At 43.8% G+C, this 16,902-nt stretch overlaps 1 protein-coding gene across 2 annotated transcripts in view; it reads left to right on the forward strand.

The window, feature by feature from the left end:
- The window catches only part of LOC142193700 (epidermal growth factor receptor kinase substrate 8-like protein 3), a 76,859-nt gene that overhangs the window by 34,823 nt on the left and 25,134 nt on the right, over nucleotides 1-16,902 (forward strand). Inside the window, exons 6-7 of one of the 2 annotated variants that reach the window (XM_075262692.1) lie at nucleotides 15,658-15,801; nucleotides 15,884-15,960. In XM_075262692.1, the coding sequence (XP_075118793.1) occupies nucleotides 15,658-15,801; nucleotides 15,884-15,960 (221 nt within the window). The remainder of the gene's footprint in view (nucleotides 1-15,657; nucleotides 15,802-15,883; nucleotides 15,961-16,902) is intronic. The other variant, XM_075262691.1, reaches the window with a different exon arrangement.

Consider the following 16,902-nt stretch of genomic DNA (forward strand, 5'->3'; position numbering starts at 1 on the left):
AGTTTGGACCAATTAATGGTGGAGGGAGCCTCTAACCAGCCCAGTTTGGACCAATTAATGGTGGAGGGAGCCTCTAACCAGCCCAGTTTGGACCAATTAATGGTGGAGGGAGCCTCTAACCACCCCAGTTTGGACCAATTCATGGTGGAGGGAGCCTCTAAACAGCCAAGTTTGGACCAATTCATGGTGAAGGGAGCCTCTAAAAACCCGTTTGGACCAATTCATGGTGGAGGGAGCCTCTAACCAGCCCAGTTTGGGCAAATTCATGGTGGAGGGAGCCTCTAAACAGCCCAGTTTGGGCAAATTCATGGTGGAGGGAGCCTCTAACCAGCCCAGTTTGGACCAATTAATGGTGGAGGGAGCCTCTAACCAGCCCAGTTTGGACCAATTAATGGTGGAGGGAGCCTCTAACCAGCCCAGTTTGGACCAATTCATGGTGGAGGGAGCCTCTAAACAGCCCAGTTTGGGCAAATTCATGGTGGAAGGAGCCTCTAACCAGCAGAGTTGTGGGAAAGCAGGGTGGAGGGAGCCTCTAACCAGCAGAGTTGGTGGAAATCAGGGTGGAGGGAGCCTCTAACCAGCAGAGTTGGGGGAAATCATGTTGGAGGGAGCCTAGTATTAGCAGAATTGTGCAACGCTTATGGTGGATGAGTATGAGGATGCGGAGGAATTGGAGAGGTTGAGTACAGACATGGAATTTCATGTTGGGGTGCTTTACACAGGTGGGCACAAAAATGACGGCTCTACCCAGTGGTGGTTCATTTTTATCAAAGTGAGCCGGTCGGCACTCTCAGCTGACAGACGGGTGCGCTTGTCAGTGATGATGCCACCGGCTGCACTGAACACCCTCTCAGATAGGACGCTGGCGGCAGGACAGGACAGCACCTCCAAGGCATATAGGGCAAGTTCAAGCCACAGGTCCAACTTCGACACCCAATACGTGTAGGGCGCAGAGGGGTCGGAGAGGACAGGGCTGTGGTCGGAAAGGTATTCCCGCAACATGCGCCTATACTTCTCACGCCTGGTGACACTAGGACCCTCCGTGGCGGCACTTTGGCGAGGGGGTGCCATCAAGGTGTCCCAGACCTTAGACAGTGTGCCCCTCGTTTGTGTGGACCGGTGAGAACTTGGTTGCCTACTGGAGGAACTGCCCTCCCTGCCGCCAACGTCACATGCTGGAAACATCTCCATCATATTCTGCACCAATTGCCTGTGGCAAGCATTGATGCGATTGGCCCTCCCCTCTACCGGAATAAAAGACGAGATGTTGTTTTTATACCGGGGGTCAAGGATAGCAAAGATCCAGTACTGGTTGTCCTCCATGATTTTGACAATACGCTTGTCGGTTGTAAAGCACCCCAACATGAACTCAGCCATGTCTGCCACAGTGTTAGTTGGCATGACTCCTCTGGCCCCACCGGAAAGTTCAATCTCCATTTCCTCCTCATCCTCCATGTCTACCCATCCGCGCTGCAACAATGGGACGATTCGAAGTTGCCCGGAAGCCTCCTGTATCACCATCACATCATCGGACAACTCTTCTTCCTCCTCCTCCTCCTCCTCCTCCTCCATTAAACGCAGTGAAGCGGACAGATGTGTGGACCTACTCTCCAGCTGTGACGGATCGGATGCTATCCCTAACTCCTCTGTGTGATCTGAGTTATCCCTGATGTCAATCAGGGATTCTCTCAGAACACACAAGAGCGGGATTGTAAGGCTCACCATCGCATCCTCAGAGCTCACCCTCCTTGTGGACTCCTCAAAGACCCGTAGGATGTCACAAAGGTCTCTCATCCATGGCCACTCATGGATGTGAAACTGAGGCAGCTGACTTTGTGGCACCCTAGGGTTTTGTAGCTGGTATTCCATCAAAGGTCTCTGCTGCTCAACCACTCTATTCAACATCTGAAACGTTGAGTTCCAGCGTGTGGGGACGTCGCACAAAAGCCGGTGTTGTGGCACATGCAGGCGTTGCTGGAGAGATTTTAAGCTAGCAGCGGCTACTGTCGACTTGCGAAAGTGGGCGCACATGCGCCGCACTTTCACCAGTAGCTCTGGAACATTGGGGTAGCTCTTTAGGAAACGTTGCACCACTAGGTTGAAGACGTGGGCCAGGCATGGAACATGTTGGAGTCCGGCAAGCTCCAGAGCTGCTACCAGGTTCCGGCCGTTATCACAAACGACCATGCCTGGGCCCAGGTGCAGCGGCTCAAACCATATTGCCGTCTCATCGAGGAGGGCATCCCTCACCTCGGAGGCAGTGTGCTGTCTGTCCCCCAAGCTGATCAGCTTCAGCACAGCCTGCTGACGTCTACCAACGCCAGTGCTGCAACGTTTCCAACTCGTAGCTGGGGTCAATCTAACAGCGGAGGAGGAGGCGGTGGCGGAGGAGGAGGCGGTGGCGGAGGAGGAGGCGGTAGAGGAGGAGGAGGAGGGGGGTGTTCTTCTCGTGTCCCTGCCAGGAATGTTAGGCGGGGAGATGAGGTACACCGGGCCAGTTTGGGAAGCAGTCCCAGCCTCAACTACATTCACCCAGTGTGCCGTCAGTGAAATGTAGCGTCCCTGTCCGCATGCACTTGTCCACGCGTCGGTGGTCAAGTGGACCTTTGTGCAAAGCGCGGAACTAAGGGCCCGCCTGATGTTGAGTGACACGTGCTGGTGCAAGGCGGGGACGGCACACCGGGAGAAGTAGTGACGGCTAGGGACGGCATAGCGAGGTGCCGCAGTTGCCATCAGGTCCAGGAAGGCGGGAGTTTCAACAAGCCGGAACGCCAACATCTCCTGGGCCAGCAGTTTAGCGATGTTGGCGTTCAAGGCTTGCGCGTGTGGGTGGTTAGCAGTGTATTTCTGCCGCCGCTCCAATGTCTGAGAGATGGTGGGTTGTTGTAAAGAAACGCCTGATGGTGCCTTTGATGGTGCAGGAGAAGGAGATAAGACAGGACCAGGGGAGGATGAGGTAGAAGTCAACAAAGTGGCGGAGGCAGATGAAGTGGTGTCCTGGCTCGTCCTCTGGAGTGCATCGCCAGCACAGTCAGCAGTGGCAGTGGCAGAGGCAGAGGCAGTGGCAGAGGCAGTGGCAGTGGCGTGAACGGCAGGCGGCCTTTGTCCTGCCGTTGCTGCCTGCCACTGATTCCAGTGCTTGGATTCCAAATGACGGCGCATTGAAGTGGTGGACAGGTTGCTCTTCTCAGAGCCCCTAATCAATTTCGAGAGGCAAATTGTGCAGACAACACTATATCTGTCCTCGGCGCATTCCTTGAAAAAACTCCACACCTTCGAGAAACGTGCCCTCGAGGTGGGAGTTTTTCGGGGCTGGGTACGAACTGGAACATCTTGGGAGATTCCGGGTGTGGCCTGGCTTCGCCTAAGCTGCTGACCTCTGCCTCTGCCTCTAGCTACCCTTTTTGGTGCTGCACCTGCCTCAACATCCACACTACTTTCCCCGCTTGACATCCCCCCTGTCCAGGTCGGGTCAGTGTCCTCATCATCCACCACTTCCTCTTCCAACTCCTGTCTCATCTCCTCCTCCCGCACAATGCGCCGGTCAACTGGATGCCCTGACGGCAACTGCGTCACATCATCGTCGATGAGGGTGGGTTGCTGGTCATCCACCACCAAATCGAACGGAGATGGAGGAGACTCTAGTGTTTGAGCATCTGGACACAGATGCTCCTCTGTTAGGTTCGTGGAATCGTGACGTGGAGAGGCAGGTTGAGGGACAATGAAAGGAGCGGAGAACAGCTCTAGGGAGCAGGGACAGTTTGGGTTATTGTTCTGTAAAGCTTCGGAATTTTGGGAGGAAGGAAGACAAGACTGTTGGGTAATAGGAGGAGAGGAGGCAGAGTCTGACTGGCTGCTGGACAATGTGCTGTAAGCGTTCTCTGACAGCCATTGCAAGACCTGTTCCTGGTTCTCGGGCCTACTAAGGTTTGTACCCTGCAGTTTAGTTAATGTGGCAAGCAACCCTGGCACTGTGGAGTGGCGCAATGCTTGCTGCCCCACAGGAGTAGGCACGGGACGCCCTGTGGCTTCACTGCTACCTTGCTCCCCAGAACCATTCCCCCGACCTCGCCCACGGCCTCGTCCACGTCCCTTTCCGGGAGCCTTGCGCATTTTGAATTCCTAGTTAGAAATTGGCACTGTATACCAGTAGTAAAAATTGTGGGTGCACGTAACCCCAATATATTCTTTGAATTCCCAGTCAGACACTGGCACTATATGGCAGTAGCAAGAAATGAGGGTATTTGTATTCCCAATATACTCTTTGAATTCCCAGTCAGACAATGGCACTGTATACCAGTAGTAAAAATTGTGGGTGCACGTAACCCCAATATATTCTTTGAATTCCCAGTCAGAAACTGGCACTATATGGCAGTAGCAAGAAATGAGGGTATTTGTATTCCCAATATACTCTTTGAATTCCCAGTCAGACAATGGCACTGTATACCAGTAGTAAAAATTGTGGGTGCACGTAACCCCAATATATTCTTTGAATTCCCAGTCAGACACTGGCACTATATGGCAGTAGCAAGAAATGAGGGTATTTGTATTCCCAATATATTCTTTGAATTCCCAGTCAGACAATGGCACTGTATACCAGTAGTAAAAATTGTGGGTGCACGTAACCCCAATATATTCTTTGAATTACCAGTCAGAAACTGGCACTATATGGCAGTAGCAAGAAATGAGGGTATTTGTATTCCCAATATACTCTTTGAATTCCCAGTCAGACAATGGCACTGTATACCAGTAGTAAAAATTGTGGGTGCACGTAACCCCAATATATTCTTTGAATTCCCAGTCAGACACTGGCACTATATGGCAGTAGCAAGAAATGAGGGTATTTGTATTCCCAATATATTCTTTGAATTCCCAGTCAGACAATGGCACTGTATACCAGTAGTAAAAATTGTGGGTGCACGTAACCCCAATATATTCTTTGAATTACCAGTCAGAAACTGGCACTATATGGCAGTAGCAAGAAATGAGGGTATTTGTATTCCCAATATACTCTTTGAATTCCCAGTCAGACAATGGCACTGTATACCAGTAGTAAAAATTGTGGGTGCACGTAACCCCAATATATTCTTTGAATTACCAGTCAGAAACTGGCACTATATGGCAGTAGCAAGAAATGAGGGTATTTATAACCCCAATATATTCTTTGAATTCCCAGTCAGACAATGGCACTGTATACCAGTAGTAAAAATTGTGGGTGCACGTAACCCCAATATATTCTTTGAATTCCCAGTCAGAAACTGGCACTATATGGCAGTAGCAAGAAATGAGGGTATTTGTATTCCCAATATACTCTTTGAATTCCCAGTCAGACAATGGCACTGTATACCAGTAGTAAAAATTGTGGGTGCACGTAACCCCAATATATTCTTTGAATTAACAGTCAGAAACTGGCACTATATGGCAGTAGCAAGAAATGAGGGTATTTGTATTCCCAATATACTCTTTGAATTCCCAGTCAGACAATGGCACTGTATACCAGTAGTAAAAATTGTGGGTGCACGTAACCCCAATATATTCTTTGAATTACCAGTCAGAAACTGGCACTATATGGCAGTAGCAAGAAATGAGGGTATTTGTATTCCCAATATACTCTTTGAATTCCCAGTCAGACAATGGCACTGTATACCAGTAGTAAAAATTGTGGGTGCACGTAACCCCAATATATTCTTTGAATTACCAGTCAGAAACTGGCACTATATGGCAGTAGCAAGAAATGAGGGTATTTATAACCCCAATATATTCTTTGAATTCCCAGTCAGACAATGGCACTGTATACCAGTAGTAAAAATTGTGGGTGCACGTAACCCCAATATATTCTTTGAATTCCCAGTCAGAAACTGGCACTATATGGCAGTAGCAAGAAATGAGGGTATTTGTATTCCCAATATACTCTTTGAATTCCCAGTCAGACAATGGCACTGTATACCAGTTGTAAAAATTGTGGGTGCACGTAACCCCAATATATTCTTTGAATTACCAGTCAGAAACTGGCACTATATGGCAGTAGCAAGAAATGAGGGTATTTGTATTCCCAATATACTCTTTGAATTCCCAGTCAGACAATGGCACTGTATACCAGTAGTAAAAATTGTGGGTGCACGTAACCCCAATATATTCTTTGAATTCCCAGTCAGACACTGGCACTATATGGCAGTAGCAAGAAATGAGGGTATTTGTATTCCCAATATATTCTTTGAATTCCCAGTCAGACAATGGCACTGTATACCAGTAGTAAAAATTGTGGGTGCACGTAACCCCAATATATTCTTTGAATTACCAGTCAGAAACTGGCACTATATGGCAGTAGCAAGAAATGAGGGTATTTGTATTCCCAATATACTCTTTGAATTCCCAGTCAGACAATGGCACTGTATACCAGTAGTAAAAATTGTGGGTGCACGTAACCCCAATATATTCTTTGAATTACCAGTCAGAAACTGGCACTATATGGCAGTAGCAAGAAATGAGGGTATTTATAACCCCAATATATTCTTTGAATTCCCAGTCAGACAATGGCACTGTATACCAGTAGTAAAAATTGTGGGTGCACGTAACCCCAATATATTCTTTGAATTCCCAGTCAGAAACTGGCACTATATGGCAGTAGCAAGAAATGAGGGTATTTGTATTCCCAATATACTCTTTGAATTCCCAGTCAGACAATGGCACTGTATACCAGTAGTAAAAATTGTGGGTGCACGTAACCCCAATATATTCTTTGAATTACCAGTCAGAAACTGGCACTATATGGCAGTAGCAAGAAATGAGGGTATTTATAACCCCAATATATTCTTTGAATTCCCAGTCAGACAATGGCACTGTATACCAGTAGTAAAAATTGTGGGTGCACGTAACCCCAATATATTCTTTGAATTCCCAGTCAGAAACTGGCACTATATGGCAGTAGCAAGAAATGAGGGTATTTGTATTCCCAATATACTCTTTGAATTCCCAGTCAGACAATGGCACTGTATACCAGTAGTAAAAATTGTGGGTGCACGTAACCCCAATATATTCTTTGAATTACCAGTCAGAAACTGGCACTATATGGCAGTAGCAAGAAATGAGGGTATTTATAACCCCAATATATTCTTTGAATTCCCAGTCAGACAATGGCACTGTATACCAGTAGTAAAAATTGTGGGTGCACGTAACCCCAATATATTCTTTGAATTACCAGTCAGAAACTGGCACTATATGGCAGTAGCAAGAAATGAGGGTATTTGTATTCCCAATATACTCTTTGAATTCCCAGTCAGACAATGGCACTGTATACCAGTAGTAAAAATTGTGGGTGCACGTAACCCCAATATATTCTTTGAATTCCCAGTCAGACACTGGCACTATATGGCAGTAGCAAGAAATGAGGGTATTTGTATTCCCAATATATTCTTTGAATTCCCAGTCAGACAATGGCACTGTATACCAGTAGTAAAAATTGTGGGTGCACGTAACCCCAATATATTCTTTGAATTACCAGTCAGAAACTGGCACTATATGGCAGTAGCAAGAAATGAGGGTATTTGTATTCCCAATATACTCTTTGAATTCCCAGTCAGACAATGGCACTGTATACCAGTAGTAAAAATTGTGGGTGCACGTAACCCCAATATATTCTTTGAATTACCAGTCAGAAACTGGCACTATATGGCAGTAGCAAGAAATGAGGGTATTTATAACCCCAATATATTCTTTGAATTCCCAGTCAGACAATGGCACTGTATACCAGTAGTAAAAATTGTGGGTGCACGTAACCCCAATATATTCTTTGAATTCCCAGTCAGAAACTGGCACTATATGGCAGTAGCAAGAAATGAGGGTATTTGTATTCCCAATATACTCTTTGAATTCCCAGTCAGACAATGGCACTGTATACCAGTAGTAAAAATTGTGGGTGCACGTAACCCCAATATATTCTTTGAATTACCAGTCAGAAACTGGCACTATATGGCAGTAGCAAGAAATGAGGGTATTTATAACCCCAATATATTCTTTGAATTCCCAGTCAGACAATGGCACTGTATACCAGTAGTAAAAATTGTGGGTGCACGTAACCCCAATATATTCTTTGAATTCCCAGTCAGAAACTGGCACTATATGGCAGTAGCAAGAAATGAGGGTATTTGTATTCCCAATATACTCTTTGAATTCCCAGTCAGACAATGGCACTGTATACCAGTAGTAAAAATTGTGGGTGCACGTAACCCCAATATATTCTTTGAATTACCAGTCAGAAACTGGCACTATATGGCAGTAGCAAGAAATGAGGGTATTTGTATTCCCAATATACTCTTTGAATTCCCAGTCAGACAATGGCACTGTATACCAGTAGTAAAAATTGTGGGTGCACGTAACCCCAATATATTCTTTGAATTCCCAGTCAGACACTGGCACTATATGGCAGTAGCAAGAAATGAGGGTATTTGTATTCCCAATATATTCTTTGAATTCCCAGTCAGACAATGGCACTGTATACCAGTAGTAAAAATTGTGGGTGCACGTAACCCCAATATATTCTTTGAATTACCAGTCAGAAACTGGCACTATATGGCAGTAGCAAGAAATGAGGGTATTTGTATTCCCAATATACTCTTTGAATTCCCAGTCAGACAATGGCACTGTATACCAGTAGTAAAAATTGTGGGTGCACGTAACCCCAATATATTCTTTGAATTACCAGTCAGAAACTGGCACTATATGGCAGTAGCAAGAAATGAGGGTATTTATAACCCCAATATATTCTTTGAATTCCCAGTCAGACAATGGCACTGTATACCAGTAGTAAAAATTGTGGGTGCACGTAACCCCAATATATTCTTTGAATTCCCAGTCAGACACTGGCACTATATGGCAGTAGCAAGAAATGAGGGTATTTGTATTCCCAATATATTCTTTGAATTCCCAGTCAGACAATGGCACTGTATACCAGTAGTAAAAATTGTGGGTGCACGTAACCCCAATATATTCTTTGAATTACCAGTCAGACACTGGCACTATATGGCAGTAGCAAGAAATGAGGGTATTTGTATTCCCAATATATTCTTTGAATTCCCAGTCAGACAATGGCACTGTATACCAGTAGTAAAAATTGTGGGTGCACGTAACCCCAATATATTCTTTGAATTCCCAGTCAGACACTGGCACTATATGGCAGTAGCAAGAAATGAGGGTATTTGTATTCCCAATATATTCTTTGAATTCCCAGTCAGACAATGGCACTGTATACCAGTAGTAAAAATTGTGGGTGCACGTAACCCCAATATATTCTTTGAATTCCCAGTCAGACACTGGCACTATATGGCAGTAGCAAGAAATGAGGGTATTTGTATTCCCAATATATTCTTTGAATTCCCAGTCAGACAATGGCACTGTATACCAGTAGTAAAAATTGTGGGTGCACGTAACCCCAATATATTCTTTGAATTACCAGTCAGAAACTGGCACTATATGGCAGTAGCAAGAAATGAGGGTATTTGTATTCCCAATATATTCTTTGAATTCCCAGACAATGGCACTGTATACCAGTAGTAAAAATTGTGGGTGTATATAGCCCCAATTCTATTGCTAGGGGACTTGCAGGGTATTTCTGGGGTGAAGGTGGGGGGGCACACCGTTGGAACGGGTATCGGGGTATATATCGGGTATACGGGAATACACTGACAGTGTATTCCATTCAGGATCCTGGGAAAGCTGGGTTGCGGCGATTGAGCCCGTCAGTGCCACGTTACACTGACAAGCTTCTCCCTGGAATTTAGCTCTTATAAGAGCTGTTGGTTGTCTTCTCCTTCCTATCCTAGCCTGTCCCTGCCTACCCAGAATCTAAGCCCTAGCTAGCTGGACGGAAACCTCCGTCCTCGGTGAATTGCAAGCTCAGAATGACGCGAACCTGGGCGGCGCTGTTCTTTTAAATTAGAGGTCACATGTTTTCGGCAGCCAATGGGTTTTGCCTACTTTTTTCAACGTCACCGGTGTCGTAGTTCCTGTCCCACCTACCCTGCGCTGTTATTGGAGCAAAAAAGGCGCCAGGGAAGGTGGGAGGGGAATCGAGTAATGGCGCACTTTACCACGCGGTGTTCGATTCGATTCGAACATGCCGAACAGCCTAATATCCGATCGAACATGAGTTCGATAGAACACTGTTCGCTCATCTCTATCCATAACTATAACTTCCGATAAAATGCTGATATGCAATCTTACAGTCACATACTAATATTAATTCCTAGACTGGTTTGGTGTTTAATAAACATCTTATTTCCTTAACTTGTTTATATTTATGCATATTAATAAGATTACCTCTGACATTTTTTTATAAAGTGAATCCCATTTTTGTTTTTACGGCATTCACTCTACATTAAGAATGACATGGCAACTTTGGCTGGCAAGTCATTACAATTACAGCAATATGATATGTTGTATTGGGTATATTCTGTTTTACTAAATAAAACACCATTTTCCAAAAATAAACTATTTGTCTGAGGTCATCGTATTTTGACGTCTATAACTTTTTTATTGTTTGGTTGATATGTGCAGCTTTTTATCACTTTTTTGTTATTTATGGTGGAAACTAGGTGAGATTGTTTTGCTGGATGTCTTTTAAATTCTATTTGTACAATGTAGGAATACATATGACTTATTGATCTTTTTTATATTATTTTTTGTTTTTGAAAGGTCAGATTATCAGAAACATCAATTCTGGCATTCGTACATTATGGTTCAAGTAGAACAAATATGTAACATCTCTGCCTGTTCAGATGACTGCACCACCCTCTGCTCGCATGCGGCAGTGCAGGAGGCGTGTGCAGTTTGGTTCTTGGCTTAAAGTTTTTGGTCGCACTGTGTGAACACGGCTCTAGTGCTGTGATTTTATTTGCACCACACCCGTCTTCTGCCCTAGTTTGCCTCTGTTCTTGAAGTGTTAATTTGTGTGATTGACAGCCTGCCTTCCTGTCAACTCCATGGGCGGGTTCTTCCTCCCTATTTAGCCTTGGCTCTCATACACACCAGGGCTTGCTATTGCCGTGTGCATACTTGCTCCGTACTGTCCCTATTTTTGCTTGTATTCTACCCTTGACCTTTGGCTTTCCTCACTGACTATTCTTTGGACTCCGATTTGGCACTGCATCGCTCGACTGTTACTGACCCTTGGCTAGCTGACCTCTCTTTGTTGTTGTCCGTCTTGTCTGCGTTTTGTGTCTCACATATCCAGGAATGGACTGACTTCGTGGTTGCCGACTATTACGTAGAATAGGGCCTGGCAATAGGAAGGGACAGTTGGGGGCGTCAGCTTAGGGCTCACGGTCTCTTGTGTCCCCTCCCAGGGTTCAACAGCTACTGGGGAATTGCTGTCCTAGCAATTCCCCAACAAAATAGCATACTAATATGGGAAGATTTATTAACATTTTCTAAAAGCAAAACTATCTTAGTTATCTATAGCAATCAATCACAATACAGTTTTCATTTTTCAGGACCAGAAGTTAAAATAAAAACTGTTGCGTTTGGTTGCTGTTGGCAGCTAACACAATTTTGCTTTTAAACCATTTAAATAAATCTGCCCCATTGTTTTTAATGGTAGATCATTAATGAATTGCATATCGCCCAACCGTCCCGATTTTCGCGAGACACTCACGCTTTCCTGCCCCTGTCCCACCGTCTCACGCAGCTCCCTACATGTTCCACTATGTCCCTTTAATGATTTACTGATCAATCATTCCTCCGATCACCGCCTGCTCTTATAACAGATAATAGGCTGCGGTGATCGGAGGAACGCTTTACTATGGTTCAAGGACCTTGTGTGTCATCACACGGTCACGTGACTAGGTGGGCGTGTCAGTGTCCCGTGCAGTGAAGAGAGAAGAGATCCGTGTAAGGTACTGAGAAGGGAGGGGGAAGGTGGGATCTGAGATGCAGGATGGAGAGAGAGAGAGCGTGTGTGTGTCTGTCTGTGTCTGTCTGTGTGTGTTTGTCATTAAACTGGGGACAGAGATGGAGGGAGGACATGAAACTGGGGGCAAATGAAAGAGGATATGAAACTGAGGGAGAAATGGAGGGAGGAGATGAAACCGGGGGCAGAGATGGAGGAGGGGACATGAAATGGAGCAGATAAGGGGGCACTTAAACTGGGGGACAACTGGAGAGGGTATTAAACCATGGGAGGAGCTGGAGGGGGACATGTCTGCCTCTAGTTGCCCCCAGTTTAATGTCAGCCTCCAGCTACCCCTATGGTTTAATGTCTGCTTCTAGTTGCCCACCGTTTAATGTCCCACTTCATCTGCCATTTATTTATTGTCCCCTCCAACTACCCCCATTGCTAATGTTTCCCTCCAGCTGCTCCAGTTTCATGGTTAAACTGGGGCACCAGGAGAGGGACTTAATACTGTGGGGCAGTTGGAGGGAACATTATAATGTGGGGGACATATAACGTACGGGTGACTGTAGGAGGATTATACTGTCAGGGGACATGAAAAATGAATGAGAATGGGCGGAGTCAGCATAAAAGTGGGCCACACATTTTGTCCCTCTTTCTGTTGTTCAAAAGTTGGGAGGTATGGAATTGAAAGAATTGTGGCTGTAGCCTCCACAGCTCTAGAGTCATTTTACTAACTCCCTCCCTCTGCATATTCACTGCCCATCTCCTATTCAGACTAAACTGTTAGGGTCCATTCACATGGAGCAAAATGGTGAGGAATTTGGTGTGGAATTTCAGCGCTGAAAAAAGCCTCCCATTGACTTCAATGGGTTCCTTTTTCTGCTAGCTTAGGCCCGGGTTCATATCTGCATTCGGTATTACGTTTGGGGAGTCCTCAAGTGGACTCCTCGAATGGAATACCGAATGCAGATGTGAACCAAGTTTTACTGGTAACTGCAATAGCAAATTACATATTTTCTTAATTAAAATGTAGAACATTATCAAATGGAGAAGTTAATATTTTCTAGACTATAACCAAAGTGCAAGACCATAACAAAGTCCACAGTCCACAGTGTACTGTAATTTAGAACACATATTGCAGTTCAGTACTAGGTTACTTAATGTAACCACTTTCTGAAAAGAAGTTATTTTATATTATTGTCAAAAGTGGTGTTGGATGCAAAAGTGAAATCAAATATAAAACATTATTTTGTACCACTCTTTGCTTTAATATATGATCTTAGATTTTAGTATGAAAACTCAGTGTTAAATGGGTTGTGCCATCTCAAGGATCCTATCTACACTGGTAGCTTGTGTAAATTGAAGACTTTTCCTAAATATATTGCTTTAGAAATTCTGCTTTCTTCCCCTGCAATGTGACCTTTTTTATCCAATTGTTTACACAGAATTGCTATAACCACAAACTTGGGAGATAGGACAAGTGAAGTCACTTACTAAGTACTGTACAATCAGCTCAGCTAATTGCAGTTTGCTGATAAAGCTGTAGAAGGATTGTGTGTCTCATTTAGCAAGGGGGGAGAGAAATACAGGAAGTGAGAAGCAGACATTGCAGGCAGCATGCTGAGACACTAAGATGGGAAAACCCCTTTAAGGCATCAAATATAACATTCTGTAAAGTTTCATACGTTACATTACTTTTCTCAAGGATAAGCTTTAGACTTCACAAAAACTAACTGCTCAGCCATGTGCTATCCATGATGTATGCATTACTTTTTTACAGATCAAACACATGGCTCCATTTTCATGGGCCTGACTTGCCATTAACCCCTTCCCGACATCTGCCGTAATAGTACGGCGCTGCCGGAAAGGCCTTCCCTGTGTGCGCACCATGCCCTGCGGTTGTCATCTCAGGTGTTAACCCCTGAGATGCCGGCGGTCACATGACCGCCGGATTGACCGCCGGCATCTCCGGGGTTACAGTGTAATATGGTGGCGATCGGCACCCCCCCCCCCCCCCGCGTTTCGGGGGGTGCCGGTGTTCGTAGGGGGCAGCCCAGGGTCTGATCAGTGACCCCGGGTCTGCCCCTTCACTTACCCCGTCCTCGCACCTGGTTGATCCTGCCCTAAAGGGTAACACGTGTATTGCAGTGTATATCTAGTGAAGCAGTGATCAGCCGATCACTGCTTCAATCCCCCATGGGGACAGAAAAAAAAAAGTTAGAAAAAAGTAAAAATAAAAAAGTTTAAATAAGTTTAAAATAAATTATAAATAATAAAGCCCCCAAAATCCCTTTTTCCCCATTTAAAATGTTTTATTATGTAAAATAAAGAAAAAGAAAAAAAAACATTACATATTTGGTATCATCACGTCCGTAATAACCTGAACAATAAAATTAAAACATTATTTAACCCGAACGGTGAACAGCGTAAAAAAAAAAAAACGTAGAAAACCACACAAAATAATGATTATTCACCACCTTTCCCTTACAAAATGTTCAATAAAAAGTAATCAAATGGTCAGATGAAAACCAAAATGGTACCAATAAAAAGCAGAGGTCATCCCTCAAAAAATAAGCCCTAAACCAGCTCTGTCTACTGAAAAATAAAAATGTTATGCCTTTCAGAAGATGGCGATGCAAAAATAATTGATTTTTTTCCCTAAATTGAATTTTATTTTGCACAAATAGCAATGCATTAAAACATAATATAAATGAGGTATCGCCGTAACCGTACCGACCCGCAGAATAAAGGTAACATGTTACTTATGCTGCACTCTGCACGGGAAAAAAATAAATGCTAAAAAGCAATGCCAGAATTGATGTTTCCTTTTACATCCCACCCAGAAAGAGTTAATAAAATGTAGTCAATAAGTTACAGGCCCCAAAATGGTGGCATTGAAAAGTACATCTAATACTGCAAACACCAAGTCCTCAGATTGCCAGAAAATAAAAATAAAAATCTAGTTTGTACAATGTGAAGACAAAAAACCCAAAATCGCCCCAATCATTAGGACATAAGTGGCTGCGACTAGAAGGAAATGTATAAGCTGTGCGAGCGTTTTCAGTGGACACCCCATATTTAGAGCTTATGAGAGATAATACACCAGCTCTGATCCCCAGAATGCCCCTCTTCCCCATTCGCGTCATAGGAGCTAGTGGGAAAATCGATTGGGATTTGGTGTACCCAATTTACTCTGCACAGCTTACATATTCACTTCTGGGTTACTTTTTAGATTCAAGTTATTTCTGTGACCATTGTGGGTTTTTCATTCATTAAACAAAGAGTACTAACAATTTTGTCCACATGTGTATATGGAAATGCCCGTGTTTTCGTAGGTATAATTGATCATATATAATTGTGTGGATGGGATTAGCCAGAATTGCATCCACTTTTCAGGAGCTGTAATACACAACATTTCTTTCCTATGGCGTTTCCACCACGGTCAAAATGCTGCATATTCACAAGGGGCCCCTTAAAATGTTCTGCCACCTACACTGTACATTGTAAATACATACCCCTCTTTCCCATGTACAAAAATTGTTAAAGTAGATATGAAATGTGCTACTATCTAAGGAACAGCAGTTACATAAAGCATAAAGAGCACAATTGGAAACTAAAGATAATTTGGGATTCATGCATTCTGCACACCACTGGAATTTTTTATCATGTCAAAGGAATAGAAGTTGTGTGATAAAAGTAACATGGAAACTTTGTACTGTACTCATAAGATATTACAAATATGATAATGACACATCTATTATGTTTTTTAGGACAGCCTGGAAAGTATTCCATTGCAGAATATAGAAAGCTGTCATTCTGTGATGGGAAGCCAACCTTACAATTCCATTTTTGTGGTTACTGTACAGAATCATGGAAATACAAGTATTTTGCTCTTTCAGTCAGATGAGCACCCAGTGAGTCATATAACAGACTGACATATAGCATCAATAATTGTTACCATGTCTCTAACAACACTTGTACTCTGATATTATTTAGGCTAACATCCTAGAAAGAAATCTGGAGAAAGCACTGACTCAAGGGAAAGAAGTCCAACAGAATAAAGATGACTTCAGGTATACATTGAAATTTACTAAAAGTTCTGAGCTCTGCCATTGTAATATTTCCAAATCCAGTCATTTATAAAGCTGTAGTGGAGTATAGGCTAGTACTAATAAAAAATTGTAGAGACTCTTGTGTAGATCTGTTTATGCTGACGCTCCATTTATGGGTTGGCGGCCATCTTTATTCATTCTTTGCCACTTGGCCTAATGCACATAACAGAATGTACAGACCACAGAACGTCTGTCCCATGACTCACTGCAGTCTCATTATATTTTACTGTATATGATGCAGCTGTGTCTTTTGGCAGTCTCTCATAGAAGTACAGCAGAAACTCACAGATACTATAGGCAGTAAGGAAGGGGCGTTTTATAACTCTGCATCATTGCTTATACCAATCATTTTCTGTTCCCTTAGGACAGAAGCAATGTGGCAGATATATAGATTTGTGAAAATTGTCTTAAAGAATAACAGTCTTACCTGCCCATATCTTCAAGGCTAAAGCCCCACGTAGTGAGCCATAGTCAAAAAGCGCTGTGGGAAAAACTGCAGCAGAAATACATAATTGTTTTTCCTGTAGTGTATTTCATAGAAAGATCAGAGTTTTCATCTGCAGACTTTCTGCTTCAATTATACCTATATGAAGAATGACAGTGTTTCTGTAGGTATAATTGGCATTTTTCAAGTTGATAGATGGTAGTCATTGTGAAGGTCACAGAAGAGACTGACATTCTGTCTACACAAAAGAGTAAGGTCTGGACTGACGGGTCAGATGGGTGATCACATAACCCAACTATCCATAACGAAAGAGATCAAAATATATAGATACAAGTGAGCTGAAATATACAAATTATACAACTGAGGGGGCATTCACACTTGCGCCCCCATGCACCCTGTGTCTCTCCGCTGGGTTTCCGTCCTATTACCCAGAGAAACTGCGTACGGAATGGCTTCCC

Source organism: Leptodactylus fuscus, chromosome 2, assembly GCF_031893055.1.
Source record: "Leptodactylus fuscus isolate aLepFus1 chromosome 2, aLepFus1.hap2, whole genome shotgun sequence".
NCBI lineage: Eukaryota > Metazoa > Chordata > Amphibia > Anura > Leptodactylidae > Leptodactylus > Leptodactylus fuscus.